Source organism: Myotis nattereri (assembly GCF_964212035.1).
Source record: "Myotis nattereri genome assembly, chromosome: 1".
In the NCBI taxonomy this organism is placed as follows: domain Eukaryota; kingdom Metazoa; phylum Chordata; class Mammalia; order Chiroptera; family Vespertilionidae; genus Myotis; species Myotis nattereri.
In genome coordinates, this window is record NC_138075.1 from 44,579,064 (window position 1) to 44,600,130 (window position 21,067).

At 37.8% G+C, this 21,067-nt stretch overlaps 1 protein-coding gene across 3 annotated transcripts in view; it reads right to left on the reverse strand.

Moving 5' to 3' along the window:
• The window catches only part of MAP2K5 (mitogen-activated protein kinase kinase 5), a 268,685-nt gene that overhangs the window by 189,533 nt on the left and 58,085 nt on the right, over window positions 1–21,067 (reverse strand). For all 3 annotated transcript variants that reach the window (XM_081113392.1, XM_081113393.1, XM_081113391.1), the window contains exon 8: window positions 19,511–19,575. In XM_081113392.1, the coding sequence (XP_080969518.1) occupies window positions 19,511–19,575 (65 nt within the window). The remainder of the gene's footprint in view (window positions 1–19,510; window positions 19,576–21,067) is intronic.

Genomic DNA, 21,067 nt, shown 5'->3' on the forward strand with positions numbered 1-21,067 from the left:
ACCGAGATTAGGGGTATGTTTGTTTATATTACAGGTGTGGAGGAGGTCAGGGGCTGCCTCTTCTATAAGGTTACATGTGAGCAGTAAAGCAGCACAACATTTAAATATCTGGAAGAAGAGGCCTCCAGACAGAGGAAATGGTAAGTTAGTTCAAACACCCCAAAGTGGGACTGTGTGTCTGATGTGTGTGGAAGTGGAATAAGCAAGGGTACTAGTGTGAGAAATGAGGTTAGAAAGGTAATGGGAAGACAGAATGTGTAATACCATTTAGCCATGGTGAAAAATTAGACTATTATTCTGAGTGATATAAGAAGCCCTGGTGAGAGGAAGGAGAGCTTATACATATTTTAGAAAGATCATTTTGGCTGCTGGGTAGAGAGAACACTATAGGAAAGTAAGGATAGAAACTGGGAGACTAGTTGGGAGGCTACTGTAATAATCCTAGCAAGAGATAATAGTGGCTTGGAATAGGGTGGTAGGAAAAGAGTGGTGGCTTCTTAAAATAATTCTTAAAATAATTGTGAGGGAGAGCCAACAAGATTTGTGGGTAAATTTGGTGGTCTGAGAGAAAAAGGATTAAGAATGACTGCAAAGTTTCTGCCATGAACAACTTGTAGAATAAAGTTTCCATATACTAAGACTGGACGATCTCTAGAAGAAGGTTTCAGAGGAAATCAAGAGTTCAGTTTTAGGTGATTCTGCAATGCCTAAAAGACATCTGACATCCAACTAGTAATTAGACATAAGCCTGCAGTTCAGGACCAAGGACAGGGCTTCATTAACCCTAAGATCCTAGAAGGCATGGATGGAACTATAAAAGCTCTTAGGAGCTACAGTAAATAGAGACAAGGCCTGAGGACTGGACCAGAGGAACTCCAAATTTAGAAGTCAGAAAGATGGGAAAAAAACCCAGAAAAGGAGACGAGAAGGTATAGGCAGTAAGCCAGCAATATACCCCTGAGAATGGTATCCCTGAGGCCCTGAATGTTGGTGTTATATCTCCCATACTGCCAAGTGCAGTACCTTAGAGAGAGTAGGTATTCAAGTAAACATGTGACTGGTTTAAAAAGTAATACCTGGGGACTAAAGCAATTAAGCCTAATATCTGCTCTTTGAAATTTCAAAGGTGGGACTAGCATAATACACGCAAGGCTAGAGGTTGTGCTTACCTTCATCTAAATACTAATGAGATTTTTAAAAAAGATACATCACTCCAAATAATAAACTGAATTTCTCCAAGAATCTTTAAAAATGAGAAAGGAGGAAAAGAAAAAAAAATTTTAAATTTCTTTAATGGTTAAGGTATTACAAATGTGTCCTCATTTCCCATTAACCCCCAACCTTCCCGACCCCCCATCCCCCACCCCAACTCATGCTCTCATCCCCCTGTTGTCCATGTCCATTGGTTTGGCTTATATGCATGCATACAGGTCCTTTGGTTGATCTCTCCCCCTTACCCCCTGCCTCCCCTACTTTTCCTCTGGGGATTGATAGTCTGATCACTGTTTCTCTGTCTTTGGATCTGTCCCTGTTCATCAGTCTATGTTGTTCTCTATATTCCACAAGTGAGTGAGATCATGTGGTATTTATCTTTCTCTGACTGGCTTATTTCACTTAGCATAATGCTCTCCAGTTCCATCCATGCTGTTGCAAATGGCAATAATTCCTTCTTTTTTACCGCAGCGTAGTATTCCATTGTGTAGATGTACCACAGTTTTCTAATCCACTCATCTGCTGATGGGCACTTAGGCTGTTTCAAAATCTTAGCTATGGTGAGTTGTGCTGCTATGAACATAGGGGTGCATATATCCTTTCTGATTGGTGTTTCTGGCTTCTTGGGATATATTCCTAGAAGTGGAATCACTGGGTCAAATGGGAGTTCCATTTTTAGTTTTTTGAGGAAACTCCATACTGTTCTACACAGTGGCTGCACCAGTCTACATTCCCACCAGCAGTGCAGAAAAAGAAAAATTTGAAAACAAAATGTTATAAAGTCCTACATTCACATAGGACATAAGGGAGAAACAACCTGTGTTCACATTCCAACATCTGGACTCCCACACAAGTTTATGTCATGCGTAAATCAATTGCAACTGTACTTCACAATGTTTACTGAAAGTATTTATGCTTAGAATTTCAAATTCTAGGAGAACTAAAAACAATATGAATCGTCCCAGCTGACTCCTGTTCACAAAATAAATAACCTAGAGCTCATCATATATTTTCTGATAAAGCTTGTAAAATCTTATACAATTAAAGTAGGCATCTAATTTCAATGGTGCTTTTCTGCATGTTAATTTTGGAATACATTCTAATCAAATTAAATTACAAGCAGAAAGAATTATTTATAATAGGAAGTATCTATGCTTCTCCAGTGATTGTGAGGAGGAGCTGACCTATGGTTCAAATATAATTATTTCATATTTTGGCATAACTGATAATATATGTGATAAATGTCAATTTGTTAGCAAAATGGTCATCACAATGAGTAAGGAAACACCTTTCCCCCTTTTTTGCTTCTTGGAGCAAGAATCTCAAGAGTAATTGCATGTATGATGACTTTTAATCAAGAACACTAACAGGACAGTATTGCCCCTGTCCTGTGAAGGAAGGAAGGCAATTCTTTCATATACCATGTCAGGTAAATGCTACTGACTTAAGTTCTACTTCTCACATAACATACTTTGGAGAAGGTTAGTGAAGAGGGGGTCCTAATTATTCTATGAATTATTTATAGAGTGCTATCAATTGTTGGAAAATTCTCTAAATGGGTGGGAAACCTAAGAAAATAAGCCAGTCACTAAAATGGTGAAAGCAATAATAGTTAGGAGTTGGCTTAAGAAATGAGCTATAATTAGAAAGGAATGGTCTTATTCTAGGTACACAGGAAAGAATGTGATGTTTATTTATTTTGTTCCCTGGATCTTTTAGAGAACAGGTAGGAGGCAAGAAAGAAGGTAAGCAAAGCCTGTATGAAAATAAAAGTTACAAATGGCTTTATGTTATTAGCTTGCTTCAGACATAATAATGGTTCTCCCTAAAGTATAAAATTGGTTCTCTGTTTTTCAATACTTCACAACTTGTGGAATTATCCTGGATTCCCTAAATCTCTGTTGTTTGAATGCCATTCCAGGATGTCCATCAGAGGCAGGACAAAGGAAAGGAGACAAGGTGAAAGAGAAACCTCTGAGATCTGGTTTGTTATAACAAAACTAGAGGCCCAATGCATGAAATTCATGCAAGTGCAGGCCTTCTTTCCCCTGGCTGCCAGCTCCAGCTTTCCTCTGGCACCCAGGACCCAGGCTTCCCTCTGGCACCCGGGACCCAGGCTTCCCTCGCAGCCCCAGCTTCATCTGGAAGGTCGCCTGGAAGAACGTCTGGTCTAATTAGCATATTGCGCTTTTATTATTATAGATGTTTAATTGTCTAAAGCAGTGGTTCTCAGCCTTCCTAATGCTGCGACCCTTTAATACAGTTCCTCATGTTGTGGTGACCCCCAACCATAAAATTATTTTCGTTGCTACTTCATAACTGTCATTTTGCTACTGTTATGAATCGTAATGTAAATATCTGATATGCAGGATGTGTTTTCATTGTTACAAATTGAACATAATTAAAGCATAGTGATTAATCACAAAAACAATATGTAATTATATATTCAATATGTGTTTTCCGATGGTCTTAGGTGACCCCTGTGAAAGGGTCGTTCGACCCCCATAGAGGTAGCGACCCACAGGTTGAGACGCTGGTCTAAAGTAAGAATTTTGATTGGTCACACATTTTCATTATCTATGCAACTCTCAATTCTTGTTAGCATAGAAAGTTAAGACTGGCTATAATGAGATTTAATTATTAACTAAATCTACTTCCTTATAAAAAATATGGTATCCATTAAAGCCAATATGATGTAAGATCATTGGTTTCCATACTTACAGATGCTGTTTTCTTGCTCTTAAGATCACAGTTCATTTATTTTCCAGGGGGGAAAAAGATAACTCTGATTTTAGGTAAATTTAGAATAACCAATGTAAATCTTTCTCCAACTTGGAAGTTTTTCCACTTCCAGACTTTATATCCTTGGTACAAAAGAAATTTAAAACCAAAAGAAAGGGGATGATAGAAATTAAAGGGCTAGATGCACCACTAGGAGATATATATACCTGGCATGAGGTGATACATTTTGAACCTCCTATTTTAAAATAAGAAACCTGAGAGTTGGCTGTATTACATTATGCCAAAAGATTAGAAGGCAATTCTGAAACCAACACCAAACCAGTAGTACCCTTCTTTGCCTTATAAAAGTGAAGTGCATAAATGTCTGAGTATATACATGCACATATAAACAAAACAAAGATCTTTTGTTATCTTGTGAGATTAGTTTCACACCTCCCCCCATGTCATCTTTTAATGCAACAACACGTTTTCAGTAAACAAATGTAAACTAGCTGTGTCAGTTAATGAAAAACGTGTTTTACTGCTTGATCGTTTTAGAGATTTGGTCTTATCGTAGGTTTCTTTGGAGGATTTTACCAATATGTCATATACAAAAATAGCCATCCACAGAAAAAAATTCAAATAGTGTCAGGGAAATCAACGCTGACAGTTGTTGCCTTCTATAATAGAGAAGCACATTAGCCAGGCTCTAGCTGTTAAAACAGAAAACCCAAAGTAAACAGCAGTTGTAAAAAGAAGCTTCTAGGCCAGGCGTGGGCAAACTACGGCCTGCGGGCCGGATCCGGCCCATTTGAAATGAATAAAACTAAAAAAAAAAAAGACCGTACCCTTTTATGTAATGATGTTTACTTTGAATTTATATTAGTTCACACAAACACTCCATCCATGCTTTTGTTCCGGCCCTCTGATCCAGTTTAAGAACCCATTGTGGCCCTCGAGTCAAAAAGTTTGCCCACCCCTGTTCTAGGCTGTACTAGTTCAAACAGTCTATGCCAACCTTCCTTCTGCCTAAAAATCCATTACAGAAGCTTGACTACTGATTGCAAAATAATTTTCTGTTAAACAACATCCCTACCGCCCAGATAGTTTAAGTATCATACCAAACATGCTATTAGGTTGCAGATATTAACAACTTTCTCAAGATGATGACAATACATAGGGCTCACAAACCAACCTAACATATAGCATGGGGAACGGGGCTGGGTTAGAACCATTTCCAATCAGAGAAAAGTTATGATAACCCTACATTTTATCATGTCATCTGCTTTCTATTTACTCTGGTTATATACCTCTTTTTACTCCCACACCTGCCTCAAAGTTAATGTGGTAATCACTGCCTCCATATTTCTTCCATAAACTGGTGCAGGCTGGTTCAAGCCTTTAAACACTCCCCACACCAACGAGAGTAATATCTTTTAATATATGGCCTAAATGCCTTTGAGATCAAGGAGGCTAGAATCACAGTGATCTCTATCAAAGGTTCTGAAAAAATGTAATGGGCAAAACAGAGAGGCAAGAGAAATAAAGCCTGATAGGAATGAAAGAAAGAAATGAAGTAGTTTGGCAATACATGTGGGAAAAATAAGAATACCTTCAGGATTAACTGGCTAGGCAACTTCTCTCCTGAAATGGTTTCATTGCACAGTTTCTTGGTGGAAAGCTAATAAATCACTTTCCAAAATCAGATAAAAAATGGCTATTTCAGAAAACTTCCTTTGATTAATAACTAATATTCCACTGTGCTTTATAGTTTGTAAAAAGTGTTTTATATAGAGAAGCTACTTTATTTGATACACATTTTTGTAAGGTGAATATTCTCATTATCCCCACTTTGTAGTTCAGGAAAGGAAGGCTTGGTGAGGTTAACTGCTTCAAGATTCTTATCTGATAAGCACTGGAGTGGGAAATAGGGTCAAGTTCTCAGAAGCTAAATCCAATGCCTGTCCCAATAAAACTGGCTGCTTCTAGAACCTCTAACTCCAGTTGTCTTCAAGGTTCTCTGGATATGGTCCGTGTTGATTTTTTAAAAGCAATAGGGAAAATCAATTGAATGACTCACTTTTCAGAGTTGCATTAACTTTTTCAGGCCACTGGAGTACAATTTACTAAATTACCTCTCCTAGAACACTAAATAGGACCCTAGTGGGTCAAAGAGTAAATGCACCTCTGGAAAGTGAGCCATTTATTCTCTTCTTCCCTGTAGTAACAGATGTAATATGCCCTCTATGACAGAAATATTAACCCATTTCCATTAAAAACTCAAGAAATTGTCCCACACTCGAGAAAATTAGTATGGGGAAGATTCCCTGGGGGAATAAGGCAAAAATCTATCTTCTATAACCCTGCCCATAATACTGTTCAAAAATTAACATGTAATTATATGAAAATATTTGTGTGTTTTTTAATTCATTGGAGATTGATTTTAATCTAGACCTCAAAACAGAAAAACATAAATTCAAAGCTCATGGTTTTCAGTGAGGAGATACATAGAATACTGTGATGGCTAGTTTTCATCCTGTACTGCAGTATTTACAAAATAAGCTCAGCCCTGGCCAGTGTGGCTCAGTTGGTTGGAGCATCGTCCCATGCACCAAAAGACTGCGGATTCAATTCCCAGTCAGGGCACATGCAGGATCACGCAGATCAATATTTCTCTCTCTCTTTCTCTCTCTCTCTCTACTCCCCATTCCTCTCCCTCTAAAATCAATGCACATGTCCTTGGGTGAAGATTTAAAAAAAAGCGTAGGCATTCATCTTGTTTATGAAATAAACTATATATCACAAACAGCTGTTCTTTCATATATCTCATTATACTACAGGTTATCCCTTTGTCTGAAAAAATATTCCTTGTCTAGCAAGTACGTATATTATTACTTCTAATCTCTAAAAGGCAAAGTAATCTGAATACATTTTTTTGAGTTGTCTTTAGAAATAGCTATTGAGTTAACATTTGTGAAATACCTTAACAGAGTCAAACTTCAAGTTTTAAGCATTGTTAGTCCCTTACTCTTCTGGAAGATGGCTATGCAATGAAAATAAGACGACTTTAATTTAAGAATCATCCAGCTTCTAATTAAACTGCCATAGGCAGCTGGTTGGATAAGTTTTAATCAGTTTCAATCACCTATTGATTGGTATACTGAAGCCTAAAAAATTAAAAGTAAAAGATGATTGGGGAATTGTCCCATCTCAGAACAACAGTAGAGGCCTCTGTAAATAACTCCTCTTTTAACCATCAGCTAAATGAACACTTCAATACTGCAGTACAAAGTCTTCTGCAAAATTACTTTAACTAACAAGCAGAAATTTATCAGCTTCAGCCAAAATCAATGCTGAAATCAATTTGAACACTGGTTGTGTCTAAAGGGGCTCATTGGCAATTTAGGGAAATTACACCATGTAAATGCCTGTGCTTTAATTGAACAGTTTCATCAACTAGGCTGTGATTGCTGTCCATTCATTTATTTACTTTCGCTGCAGCTACCATTCTGCAAAGGAATAGCTTTTGTCAGGCTGAGGAGAGGCACTCTGTCTTCATTTTGTGCACTTTTGTGCATAACAGACTTCATGAAATGGGCGTATCATGACTGGGCCAAACCGAACCAGTAAGGACTACTTATTTTAACATAAAAACTGAATAACACTCAAACTATCATCGTACCTCCCACCATCTGGGAATAGTCATAGCTAACTCCCAGAACCAGAAGGAATTTGAGTGACTTCCCTGCACAGGGCACTGTGCTTCTATGTTGAGGAGCTATGTTCCGGAATACAGATATAAAGTATTTGAATTCTAAACTCAATTCCAAAAATATATAAACTATATTAGAATATTCTCTTTAAAAACTGAGCAACATTTTGTTTTACAGCCTCTGAGTGTAGTCAAGAAAAGGTGGTATTTTCCAATCCATTCAAGAAATTACGTCTTAAAGTTGTCACACATTTTTAAAGTAAGATTAATGGAAGGAGAAAGGAAGCGGGGTCTGTGTGGGAAGAGGAAAACTAACTTCCTTATAAAGACCAGCAGCCAAAACAACAACAAGATTCCAAAGATTATTTAAATACACACAAAAATACACTCACTAAACCACGGGAAATGAAAAAACCCAACCGGGTGAAGTGACATTTTTGACATTGCACTAAATCAGTTACTTTGTTTTTATTATTATTACTAGAGGCCTGGTGCACAAAATTTGTGCATGGGGGTGTGTGTCTCCCTCAGCCCAGCCTGTACCCTCTCCAATCTGGGACCCCTCGAGGGATGTATGACTGCCGGTGGGATCGGGCCTAAACGGGCAGTCGGACATCCCTCTCACAATCCAGGACTGCTGGCTCCCAACCGCTTGTCTGCGTGCCTGCCTGATTGCCCCTAACCACTTCTTCCTGCCAGCCTAATCATCCACTAACCACTCCCCTGCCAGCCTGATCGATGCCTAACTGCTCCCCTGCTGGCCCGATTGCCCCCAACTGTCTTCCCCTGCAGGCCCAGTCACTCCCAACTGCCCTCCCCTGTTGGCCTGGTCACCCCCAACTGCCCTTCCCTACTGTCCTGGTAGCCCCTAACTGCCCTCCCCTGCAGGCCTGATCACCCCCAACTGCCCTCCCCTGCTGGCCATCTTGTGTCCACATGGGAGTGGCCATCTTTGACCACATGCGGTGGCTACCTTGTGTGTTGGAGTGCTGGTCAATTTGCATATTACCTCTTTATTATATAACAGGGGTCCTCAAACTACGGCCCGCGGGCCACATGCAAATACAAATATTGTATTTGTTTCCATTTTGTTTGTTTACTTCAAAATAAGATATGTGCAGTGTGCATAGGGATTTGTTCATAGTTTTTTTTTAAACTACAGTCCGGCCCTCCAATGGTCTGAGGGACAGTGAACTGGCCCCCTGTTTAAAAAGTTTGAGGACCCCTGTTATATAGGATTATTTTTTAAATCCTCACCCAAGGATATTTTCCCACTGATTTTTTGAAAGACTGGGAGGAAGAAAGAGAGACACACAGAGAGAAACATCGATCTTAGAGAGACACATAGACTGGTTGTCTCCCACATGTGCTCCAACCAGGGCCAGGGATTGAGTCTGCAACCAAGGTATGTGCCCTTGACTGGAATCCAACCTGGGGCCCTTCAGTCCAAGGGCCAACGCTCTATCCACTGAGCCAAATCGACTAGGGTTAAATCAGTTACTTTAAATATTACAAGTTCCAGGGGAGGAGGAAAGAAGGAAGACAGCTGTCTGTTCATATGGGTCATCTGTAAGGTACATGTGCCAATGTAAAAAGTAAAAAGTATAACTGTAGTATGTTTGCAAGTAAATGCCAGCAGAAATCCTTCAGCTTGTACACAGTCTGCTTACTTTAGCTCTCCTCACAGAACCAAAGTGTAATTATTTACTAGAAAGAGCACTGGGAAAGGGATCAAGAAATAACGAGCCCTAGACGGGTTGGCTCCATGCACGGAGCATCAGCCTGCTGACCAAGGGTCCCGGGTTCAATTCTGGTCAAGGGCATGTTCCTCAGTTATAGACTCCTTCCCTGCCCAGGCCCTGTCAGGGCACGTGTAGGAGGCAAGAAATCGATGTGTTTCTCTCACATAGATATTTCTCTCTGTCTTTCCCTCTTTCTTCCATTCTCCCTAAAAATCAATGGAAAAATATCCTTGGGTGAGGATTAACCCTGGCTGGTTTGGCTCAGTGGATAGAGCGTCGGCCTGCGGATTCAAGGGTCTCAGGTTCGATTGTGGCCAAGGGCATGTACCTCGGTTGTGGGCACATCCCCAGTGGGGGGTGTGCAGGAGGCAGCTGATCGATGTTTCTCTCTCATCGATGTTTCTAACTCTCTTTCCCTCTCCCTTCCTCTCTGTAAAAAATCAATGAAATATATTTTTAAAAAAGGATTAACAAAAGAAGAGAAAAGAAAGAAAGAATGAATACTGAGTTCAGTGGTGATGCCCACTCTCCCCGGCTACATTCTAATGCTGCTGGGCATGAGCCCTGGGCATGGCGGCCCAGTGTGGAAACGGAAGTGCAGCCACTGTGTGGAGCACCTTTTGTGTTCTGGGAATATGTAGGCAGGCTGGGCCTTGAAACATTCTACTTGGATTCCAGGAAAGCAGGGAAACTTCTCATTTGTCCTTTTGGGTCACCTACCCAGCTGTTATACTCTGCAACACTAAGAATTACCTTCAAAACAAGTTAAAAAGGAAAAGAAATAAATGGTGTACAGAAACTTAATATGGTGCATGTGTTTATGGTAAAAATTTATTCTGAATTTTATCCCATGTATTGTCATTTTTTTCTACCACTGTAAAGTTTCATTAGCTATACATTTTATTGCTGAGAAATGTAAAAATATATTTTATTCATAGTTTTTACATAACTTTTCTGAAAACTTAATTATAGTCTAGTAGGAGCTTTATGTTTATTGACTAAGTAGATTGTTACATTTTGCTGCTACAGTTAACAGTTGTAATAGAATCAGTAAGAGAACCTTACACAACACAGTTTCCAATACACTAAGCCTGTTAAAATGCTGTATTGATTATGCCCTAAAGCAAGTTCTAATTTTGTCTGAACATTATTCACTTCATTATTTGAATTCACAAAACAAAACCCACAAACTCTGCTTTTAGAAATAATACTGTACATTCTTTTTCTTTCTTTTGTAATACTGACAAGGAAAAATATAGAAATTTTAGAGTCAAGGGGATAGCATAATACAAAGTCATACTTAAAACCAAATTAATGTTTACGAAAACTTTATGATTAATATACACAGCTTAAGTCTCTATTACTATTTCCCCTCTAATTTAGTAATTTGCTCCCCTGATTTAGTTAGTGCACAAAACAGAACCTAAACATGTCACTCTAGTAAGACAACAATTAAACAGAAACATGGTCTCTTGTATCAAAGTAACCAACAACAGAGCAATGAAAAAAACTGGCACAAAGTTATACACAGTAAATGGCTTTTGGACTTTCCAGTGAATTAATTTCCAAAAAAAGCAATTTATAAAGTAAATACCCTAGATGGTATACAAATATTTGCTTGTGCTATATACCAACCAAAAGACTACAATTTTCTAAAACATCAGATACTGTAAAACTGCTAAAAAATATAATGTGCCTTATACCAGTAAATCAAGAAATGCACCACTTTCACTAGCATAACCATACAATTAATCTAGGTCTTTTATTATTAAATTATAGGTTTTAATAAGTAAGGAGACCCAAAGGGTAAACCAAATAACAAGTTATGCTGCAATAATTCTATTAGCCAAAGAATGATTATTTTAACGTCTACTAAAAAGTAACAACTACAGATGGCACATCACTGACTTTCAGAATTATATATTAATTTATGTCTTACACTCAAAAGTAATCTGGGTTAAAAATTAGGAAACTCAAGGGAGTGAATGACAAACAGAAAAATCCTGGCTTGAGGAGTAGTCCCAAGTACAGATGTAGGTGTCAAAAGACCAGAGTTCTGGTCTTTTTTCCTTCTCCAGCTTTCATAATAAGATAAAATTGACAAATAAAAACTATATATATTTTAAGGTATACAACTCGATGTTTTCTACTGAGTTCTACTCTTGATTTAACCTTGGGCATGCCACTTAACCCTTCCAAGCTTTGTCTTTCTCACTGGTAATATAAGGGGTAACCAGACTCACCATGCCTTCCTTCTTTAGCATAGACTTAGCAAGGTCTAAAACTTCCAGCATAATAACACCCTGACCAACTCTCTGCCCTCCCCTGAGCTCACACCACTCCAACCATGCTGGCCTAGACACAACATGTTCGCACCCATCTTAGGGTTTTGCCACTAGTGCAGTGGTTCTCAACCTTCTGGCCCTTTAAATACAGTTCCTCATGTTGTGACCCAACCATAAAATTATTTTCGTTGCTACTTCATAACTGTAATGTTGCTACTGTTATGAATCGTAATGTAAATATCTGATATGCAGGATGGTCTTAGGCGACTCCTGTGAAAGGGTCGTTTGACCGCCAAAGGGGTCGCGACCCACAGGTTGAGAACCGCTGCACTAGTGGTTCCTTCTGCCTGGAAGGTTCTTTTCCCAGATTTCCCCGAGACTGGCTCCTTCCTGTCCTTCAGGTCTCAGCTCAAATATCACCTCTTCAGATAAGCCTTGCTGAGTACCTACTTTACATTCTTTATATCACTTACAAGGTCTGATATCATCTTATTCTGGTGTTCATTTCCTTCATTACTGTTTGTCTGTCTTACTAGTGTGAGTCCAGGAGCACAGGGAACTTGTCTGTCTTGTTCACTACTGAATTGCATGTGCTCAGGACAGTCCTTGGCATAGAGAAACCCTCAGTAAGTATTTATTCAATGAATAAATGAATCTACAGTAAGAAAAAAAGAAAAAAAAGAAAAACCATGCATCACCTGACATATTTTTATGATAGCTGAATGCTGAATTTAGTTCTGGAACTTCAGACTTGGGAGTAACCTCTGCAGTCATGTCTTGTCCAGGTCAAAGTGGGAATGATTTTCTCAGCAGTTCTGAACAAGAGCCATGTCGTTCTGCCTAAGGTAGGCGAATTCACACCTCCCAGAGCTGCCTAGCACTGGACAACACTTTGAGTCCATCCTTAGGCTGTGAAGAATCTGCTTCTGCAGGTTAATTCCTGAAATGCTAAGTGGCCACAATAGGTAAGGCGCAGTGCTAGGCCCTGTGAGGATACCTACCCAGACATGACCCATACTTAACTCTCCATCCTTCTAGACACAGGTCCAATGAAAGCTGGGCTGTCCTTGACAGCTAGTACACTGGCATCCACAGAGCACATGCTCAGAACATGACTGTACAACAAATGAATGAAGGAGGACTGGAATGGCACGATTCCCAGACCCCTTATTATTCTCTTCATGCTCCTCCACGTGTTCTCTGAACTATCCACAAATCTCTGTCAACTCAGTACTCAGGACCAGACACTTTTTAAAAAAATATATTTTATTGATTTTTTTTTTACAAAGAAGAAGGGAGAAAGACAGAGAGTCAGAAACATCGATCAGCTGCCTCCTGCACGCCCCCCCACTGGGGATGTGTCCGCAACCAAGGTACATGGCCCTGATCAGAATCGAACCTGGGACCCTTCAGTCCGCAGGCCGACGCTCTATCCGCTGAGCCAAACCGGTCAGGGCTCAGACACTTTTGAATCCAAAGGTGGCATACTGTGATGAAAAGTAAAACCCAGTTGTAATACCCTCCTAATGCAGCCAGAGAATAGGTTTCAAATGGAAACTAGATCTCTTCCACCCTATTAAAACAGAAGTTGTCTTATGCTTTCATCTGCTCACAATTACTTCTGCTGGGAATTTTAAATTTATTTATAAAGAAAGCATTTTTAATAAAATATTATAAGTCTTACCACTTCAAAATCATTTTTCCCTGAAAGAAGATGGTGTTGAAATACTTAGATTCAGCAAATTCATACTTGAAATATTACCATAATGTATTGATTTCTACCAGACTCAATTGACTGAAAAGTTGTTTGTATAGCAATATTGGCCAAAACAATATACTAGAACAATTTTGTTATCCATAGTAATCAAGTGCATTTCTGAAGTATAATTATACAGTCATAAAAATAAAGCCAAGCTACACTTTTCCAAGCAATAAAACAATAGAGGCTATAAAATAGGAAGAAAAGGCTAAATAAATGAGATTTTTTTAAAAATGAAATTTAGTATTTTTCAAAAACACCACCATCTCCTCTTCCCTTAAGCCAAGGTTAGCAGAAAATGATCAATACTTCAATCTCAATAAACTGTTTCAGTTAATAGTTAATTCGGGTGGGAACAGAGTCTGAAAATCTACGCTCAGCAACCTGTGACATCCTGTCATGTTGGTTGGATGCCAATAATCCATCGTTGCAATAATAGATATGAGCATGTGTGAAGCTATAGGAACGTAGAGGGAGGAGCAACGGTGGGAAAGGTGTAGCGAATCACAAGCTCAGGTTCATTCTTTAAATTCTAATCAATACAATACACATTATTGTATGAAACAAACCTATACCAGTGAACGCTGAGAGGGGGAGAGAGGGAAACATACATAATTAATTTTATTTGACAAATACTCATTGATTTTCTGGAAATATTAATATCCTTACTTGTCACACGATACTATAATGCAATCTAGCAATATATAAGTATTTAATTTTGCATTAAGATGATGTCTTGTTTGCTTGTTAAAAATATGACCTTGGTTGCAAGGAAAATGCTGGTCATTTGATTGGAAATTAAAGTTAAAATAAATCAAACTATCACCTTACTCCTGGGTCAATATCAAGACCATTTAAAAACGACTCTTAATTTATAAGATGCACTTCAAGGAAAGCATCTAAAGGATTGAGGGGTTCCTGTTGCAGTCCACAGAGAAGCTGGGGCCAGACCTCCTGCTGTTTAGGTTTGGCACTTTTCAGGTCAACTGGTGAAAGAAGTGAGGGTTTCTGGGTACTCTGTGGTTCTACATAGGTTTTGTCAGGACTCTTTTTATTGTTTCCGCTTAGGAGTCCCATGATTTAAAATTTTTTGTTTCCTAAACAGAGTTTAATTAGACAACAATGTATTTTTCATTTTATATAACTGATCACCAGAGCTTTTAATTTTCATGAAAGAAATCATGTAACTGAAATAATTCCACCTCCAAAACACAGTATAATATTTTAATTGGCCTGTCCAGTCATATCACAAGGGCAGAATACAATTTACGAATTCACATGGTCTCAGTTACCATCTCAGAGGACCATCCTCACCCTGCTGCCCAACAAACATCTCGTAAAATAGATAAGACAACATAAAGGAGGAGAGACCAACATCTTTGAGTATTATCCCTTCCCCTTCTTCTTGTCTCTAGATATGGTTAAATTAATTTGTAAATAATGGCATATAGCCAATCTTCATAACACCATATAGACAGCATATATGCTACCTATTATATCACTGAGAAAATTCTACCCTAAATCAGATTAGACCCTTAACTGTACTCTAGGAAGCAGATGGAGGCAGAAAATTCATTACTGTTTTCAAACACCTATACACTAGAATTCATGGCCAAAAAGCTGGCATCTTGAGTCTTAGCCTGAATCATTTGTATTAAGGAAAAAATATAAAAGATGTTCCTTAAGTGCTTGTTAGCTAACTGACTTGGCATGACTTAAGTCCTAAGAGTTTAATATTACTTCATTTCTAGACCCAAAGCTTAACTGACTCCATGAAATTGTGAGGACAGAGGAAAGAACCTGAGTGACTGGCCTTCATGATCACAGAATGTTTCCAAAGCAATGGAGACTGTTAATTACTCTCATTTCAATGTGCCATAATATCCAAGAAAAGAGAATAGTAACTAATACTTGGGTTAATGGGTGCTACGTTCTCAACGTTTTAAACATCTGTAAGAAAATTAGTCGTTCAAATATAGCCCTTAATTTAGAAATTTCTATTGTTCTTGGTTAATATTCTAGAACAATCATGCAGCCTCTGAATTCTGCAAGATCTATAAGTAGCTAGATATGGGAAGGACCCAATTAAAGAGTCTTATTAAAACCAGCTTGAAAAAACCTCCACTTGCTTCACTCCATTTCAGCCAACATGTATAAAGAATCTATCCTTAGGACTATGCTGGGTACACTAGAAAATACAAGAAAACACAATGGACTCTGCTTGACCTTGAGAAACAACACTGCCGGGGGTTGGGGGAAGACAGTGAAAGAAAGAGGTACTCTGAAGAGTTCCTGGCTCTGCTACTGAATGGTCACAGGAATGCAAGCCCTGGCTTTCCCCCGTGGTAAAATGGGCTTAATATTATACCAGCTGTCCTACAGCAATTACAAAATACCACGATGAAAGAGAAAATACTTTGAAACTTTAAAAAAGTCATTGTAAGATTTATGTAAGAAAAATCATATTCATGAGACGACTAGAAAATACAAGAAAACACAGAAATATACTACATATCATAATATAATGTAGAATTTCTCAAAGTTAATTCAACACAACAGTAATTCTGTGAGATGTTTATAGGTGTATTTCAGAAAAATAATCCCATAGCCAAGTTAAGCATAGGGAGCATAAAGGCTTAATGACTTTTCTGTTATTAGTACTACCATTACCAGTAGCTAACATTACCAGTAGCTAACATTTAGTGTCAGTCATAGTGGTAAGCTTCTTCTATGGTACATCTCATTTAAACTCACAACAACTTTGTAAGACAGATATCCCCATCTTACACATAGGGAAATTGAGGCAGAAGACACAATATAACTTCCCCAGATACACAGCTAGTTAGTGGCAGATGCAGGATTCAAACTCAGAACCCCCACATGTAATCACAAAACATACTGCTCTCTACTTTCTCAAAGTTTTTTAGATTCATTGTGAATCTTTCAGAAGGGAAGAGAACATGTGTCTTTCTTCAATTACTTTTTTGGAACAACTTGTAGTACGTTGGTAAATGGAGCAATAATGAAGGTGCATTCATTTCCTTTTCCTAAATTATTCTTCCTCCTAGGCTTGGGCTATATTTTAGTGAAAGGTGTTTCCTTTATGGTCCATTTCATCCAACTCAGTAGTCCGAGAGAACATCTAGATGTAAGGGATGAAAATGTCACCAACTATTAAGTAATATATATTGCAGTTTGTCCCTTGCAAGTCACAATAGCCCATAAAGTAGAGCAAATAAGACTGGAATGTTAAACTTTTGCTTTGTATTTATTAGCTTTATTATACTTCATAAGAAAAAAATTAAATAGGCCCATTAAGCAGTTTTGTTACCAACGAGTGGATTTTCCAATATTTTCTTCATCTAGTTTATGTAGCATAGCCTGTAATGTAATCATTTTGTTTGAAAAAAAATCACAATTTTTATAGTCAAAACCATTAAGGTAAACTTATTGTAGGAGAAAGTCAATCATAACACATAAAACATTTGGTTTTATAGAGACTTTAGTAAAGTGGATTTTCATTTCTTGATGATTATATCATTTCTTTGTGCTGAACTAAAAGCCAGGACATAAGAACAGCATACATTGAAGCCCAGGAAGAAGTGAAGGCCAATGATCAATGACAAGCAGTTATGCAATTTGGTCTCTTCATGTCCTTTTCCTTAAGGATCACCTAGGCAATAAGGTAACTGAAATGTCTTCTTTTTATAAGAAATCAACTATACAAAATAAAGTACTAAAATGATCATATTTTAGTACTCACCCTCCATTAACAACCACTGCCAAAAACATTAAGTCTTACAACATGCATATGGAGCCTAAGAAATGGTAGCTAAATGAACTCTTAGAATAAGTTGCTAATGTCACTGTAGCATGCCAGCAAATTAAAGGGCTAAGGACATGTGGGAGGATGTTCCCTTGGATATTGTGGCCCTAATAAAAGGAGAAGTTCTAGCCATGCTTCTTACTAAAAACATTAACCCGGCAAATGGGAAGTTATTATTTAATGGGTACAGGGTATCATATTTGCAAGATGAAAAGAGTTCTGCAGATGGGTGGTCTTGGGAGTTGCACAATAATGTTAATGTATTTAATACCACTGAACTTAAAAATGATTTAGATGGTAAATTTTATGTTATATTTATTTTTATCACAATTAAAAATATTTTAAAAATATTAATGTAATTTTGCTATAATTTTTATTTGCTAGGTGGGCATGTTACTTCCATCCCTCTCCCTTTTAAAGATATAAGCCTGTGTTTTAAGGTGAAAGATTAGAATTTTAACATTAGAATATTATTTCAAGTAAAAATTATCTGCTGGGGTTTGGTGGCTTTATGTTTTCTCCCTTCTGGAACAAACCAGGATAGTAAATTCATAATCGGCCTTCGATTAAAAAATACAAACATGCTTGACAGTTAAATATTTGATGAAACAGCACAAATAAGAAATGTTTTTGGATTCCATTTGAAGCCAATAAATGGAATCCAAAGAGTTGCTAGAAATCTTTCCTGTATTATTATATCTGGCTATCAGCATGAAAGCATGAAGAAGGAAGGTTGAAGCTTTGAAAACTCCCTTCAGGGAAATCAGGAGAAGAAAATCGGAGTATACATGTTCCTTCTTTCCTTTCTCAGAGTACCTGAGCCCATGAACCTTCAGAAAAGAGTGAAAATCCAAGTCAGATAAAAGTAAGGAGGAGAGGACTAAAATGAAGAGATGCTAGTTGTGCAGAACTAGGGACTGCATGGGAAGGAATGTTGTATGATCCAAGGAAGGCCAACAGTAGCCTCAAACTCACTAGACACAGTCATCAAACATTTGAAAGCAAGACACAAGTGCTGTATAAGAAATATGCCCTTACTTTATCTTCTGAATTATCATAATGCAAGTACTTAACATTTAGACCAACTATTCACAGTATCCAGTCATCTGTAGGGGAAAATCATCCAGATAATGTAAACACAAGTTCTGAAAGGACTGTATTCAAGAGAAAGGACTCACATCCTGGCTCTACCTGCAGGGCGGACTGAAGCCCTGGGTGGGGACTGAAGCAGATGACTTTGAAGGAGCTTCTAACCCTGAGAAATCTAATTCTAGGCCAAGACTGCATCTCTATGTGGAGGTTGTTCTGGGGTTTTAGGATGGACCCTTCATGGTCATAGGGCAATTTTTACATGTATTCATGTGGTTAGTTAAAATTCTAGGGACATTAGTAACCAATTAGAAAATAAATTATTTTACAACTTTGAAAATATATATTAACATCAATGTTAAAATATCGAAGGTAAAAACACAATCGTAATGTGATACAGGGTTAGCTCTCTGGAGGAAAGCTTTATTTCTCCCTCAGGGCTTTCTTACAGAGTATGGATTTTTTAATTCCTGGCGGAATATTTTTCATACACCACTGCAGACTATTAAGTACCAGATATTACATTATGTAGTTTAAACTTTGCACTACATGAGAAAGACTTCCCTATCGAGAGAACTACATTTTACGGTTAGCACTTTTTAATATGAAAATGAACACTCCTTTAGGACAAGATCACTGCAACCTGAATTTGGGAGAGTTTTATAACTTAACATATTCATCAATGTGTAGAAATTCTCTCAGGGGAGCGGGGTGGGGAGAGAAGGAAATACAACAGGAAGAAGTCTTGTTAATAACTTACAGTGTCAACACAGGGCAAAGCAGTGGTATTTATGAGGTCTGTCCTCCACTGGGCATAGCTGTAAACAGGCAGGGGACTAGCATAGGGCGCGAGCAAGTTTTAAAAAATCATGTTAAAGAGAAAAGGAAAAAACGCATTACACTTCAGGCCAATTAAAGGCACACTTGCTAATGGTGGACTATTAACGGATCACCCAGGAGAAATGCAGACTCAGAAATATTAAAAAGGCTATATAAATGCACTTTTCTAAGCAATTCCTGAGAAAAATAGATGCCTTGCAGAATTTTGGAGATAAATTTGGAAATAAGATCTAAGCGCTGGTGGTCTTCTAAAAATCTGTGCCAAGGAGAATTTGGATACCCACATGTGGAGAGCGGAAAGTTTAAACAAAATTGACTACTCACTTGTAGACTGTGCCTCCGTTGCCATGACCAAGGGTGTCTCGATATCGTATGTCTTGTTCATTCATCTCCACAAGAAAGAGAGAAAAACAAAAAGGGTGTCATGCTGTGGATGGAAATGTCAAGGAAAAGCAACTCTGGGCCATAAACAACAAGCAGTCTGGGTCATTTCAAGTTCAGCTGCAAGAACGAGAAGATCAATACAACATTTGCTGTCCAATTTATAAAAGACGATACCAAGGGACAAAGTGATGGAAAGTTTAATGACAATTTGTTTGCCTGGGTCATTTCATTAAAGTTTGATAAAAGGTGTCAAAATGGGATGATATAACATAGCTCAAAAGGGTCAGGTCAGAGATACTGATAAGAACACAGTCTCCAGTACTATATATAAGCAATGCCAACAGCGCTGCACATAACCAAAGTCAAACTTGGGAAGACAACACACACACACAGTAATCTAATTCACGATCTGTAAATAAATCAGCACCTGAAAACTCCTCAGATGACCCTATAATTAACATTAAACAAACTGAGTAATGTTAATGATTTTTCCTGGAGTAGATATAGCTTTTCTTTGGAAATGATAAATTAGTATACAGCAATAACTGGGTAGAAATCATATTAGATGATAGACAAGTGCCAAATCAATGCACTTTCAAATGCACATATAGGCAAATATAATAATGCATACAAGAAAGCCATATAAGCATGTGATTCTTATAAAATCATTTCCATAATTTAATATATAAAACAGCATACACATTTTCCCAGGTTCTGTAAAACTGTTATGCCACAAATACTACTTTAATTTGTATCACAAATAATAGTAAATTATTTTAGCACCCACAAAATAACTCCCTAGTAATTATTTATCAAATTACTTTAAGAGTAGTCAGAATACATTTGATCCATTTAGTAATTTTCTACACACTGGTCTGGTTGCTTAAAAATTAACTGCCAACTCTGTTCACTAAGTGGCTTCAATAAAGGTGTTATTTTCCATATAGCTAAAGCTTGGGAAAAGCCATACTAAGCCCTGAAAAAAATCAATTTCCAGGGAATTGAACTGCCTTGCATGGGCAGAAAATGGATGGAGTTTTTAATTCAATACCACCTGGAAAAAAATAGTTTGCTTTCAGACTATTATAGTAAAGCTTTAACTATTTTGCTGTACTCTAAACTTCCACCAATTGAATAAAGCAAGGTTTCATTTATCAAGGGAAATATTTTTCTTCTATACATTTCTGAAACTGAAGCTTCAGAGAGCTGTAATAATTAGGAGTACAGTGCAGGTAACAGAAACAGTTCCTTTTCAAGCCACTTTGCCAACCCCTAAAAGAATATTGACAGATTAATGTATGAAGGCCATTCCTGCACCCGATTTAATTGTACAACCTGATTGATGCAATTTGCAATTAGTTAATTACTATATTTAGGGTTAGTGGAGATATGACAGACAAGTTGGAAAAACTGACAACTATGTCCTCATTTTAGGGAAATTCTGTTCCTCACTAATTATATTACTAATACAGAAAAACAACAACCACCATATTTTAA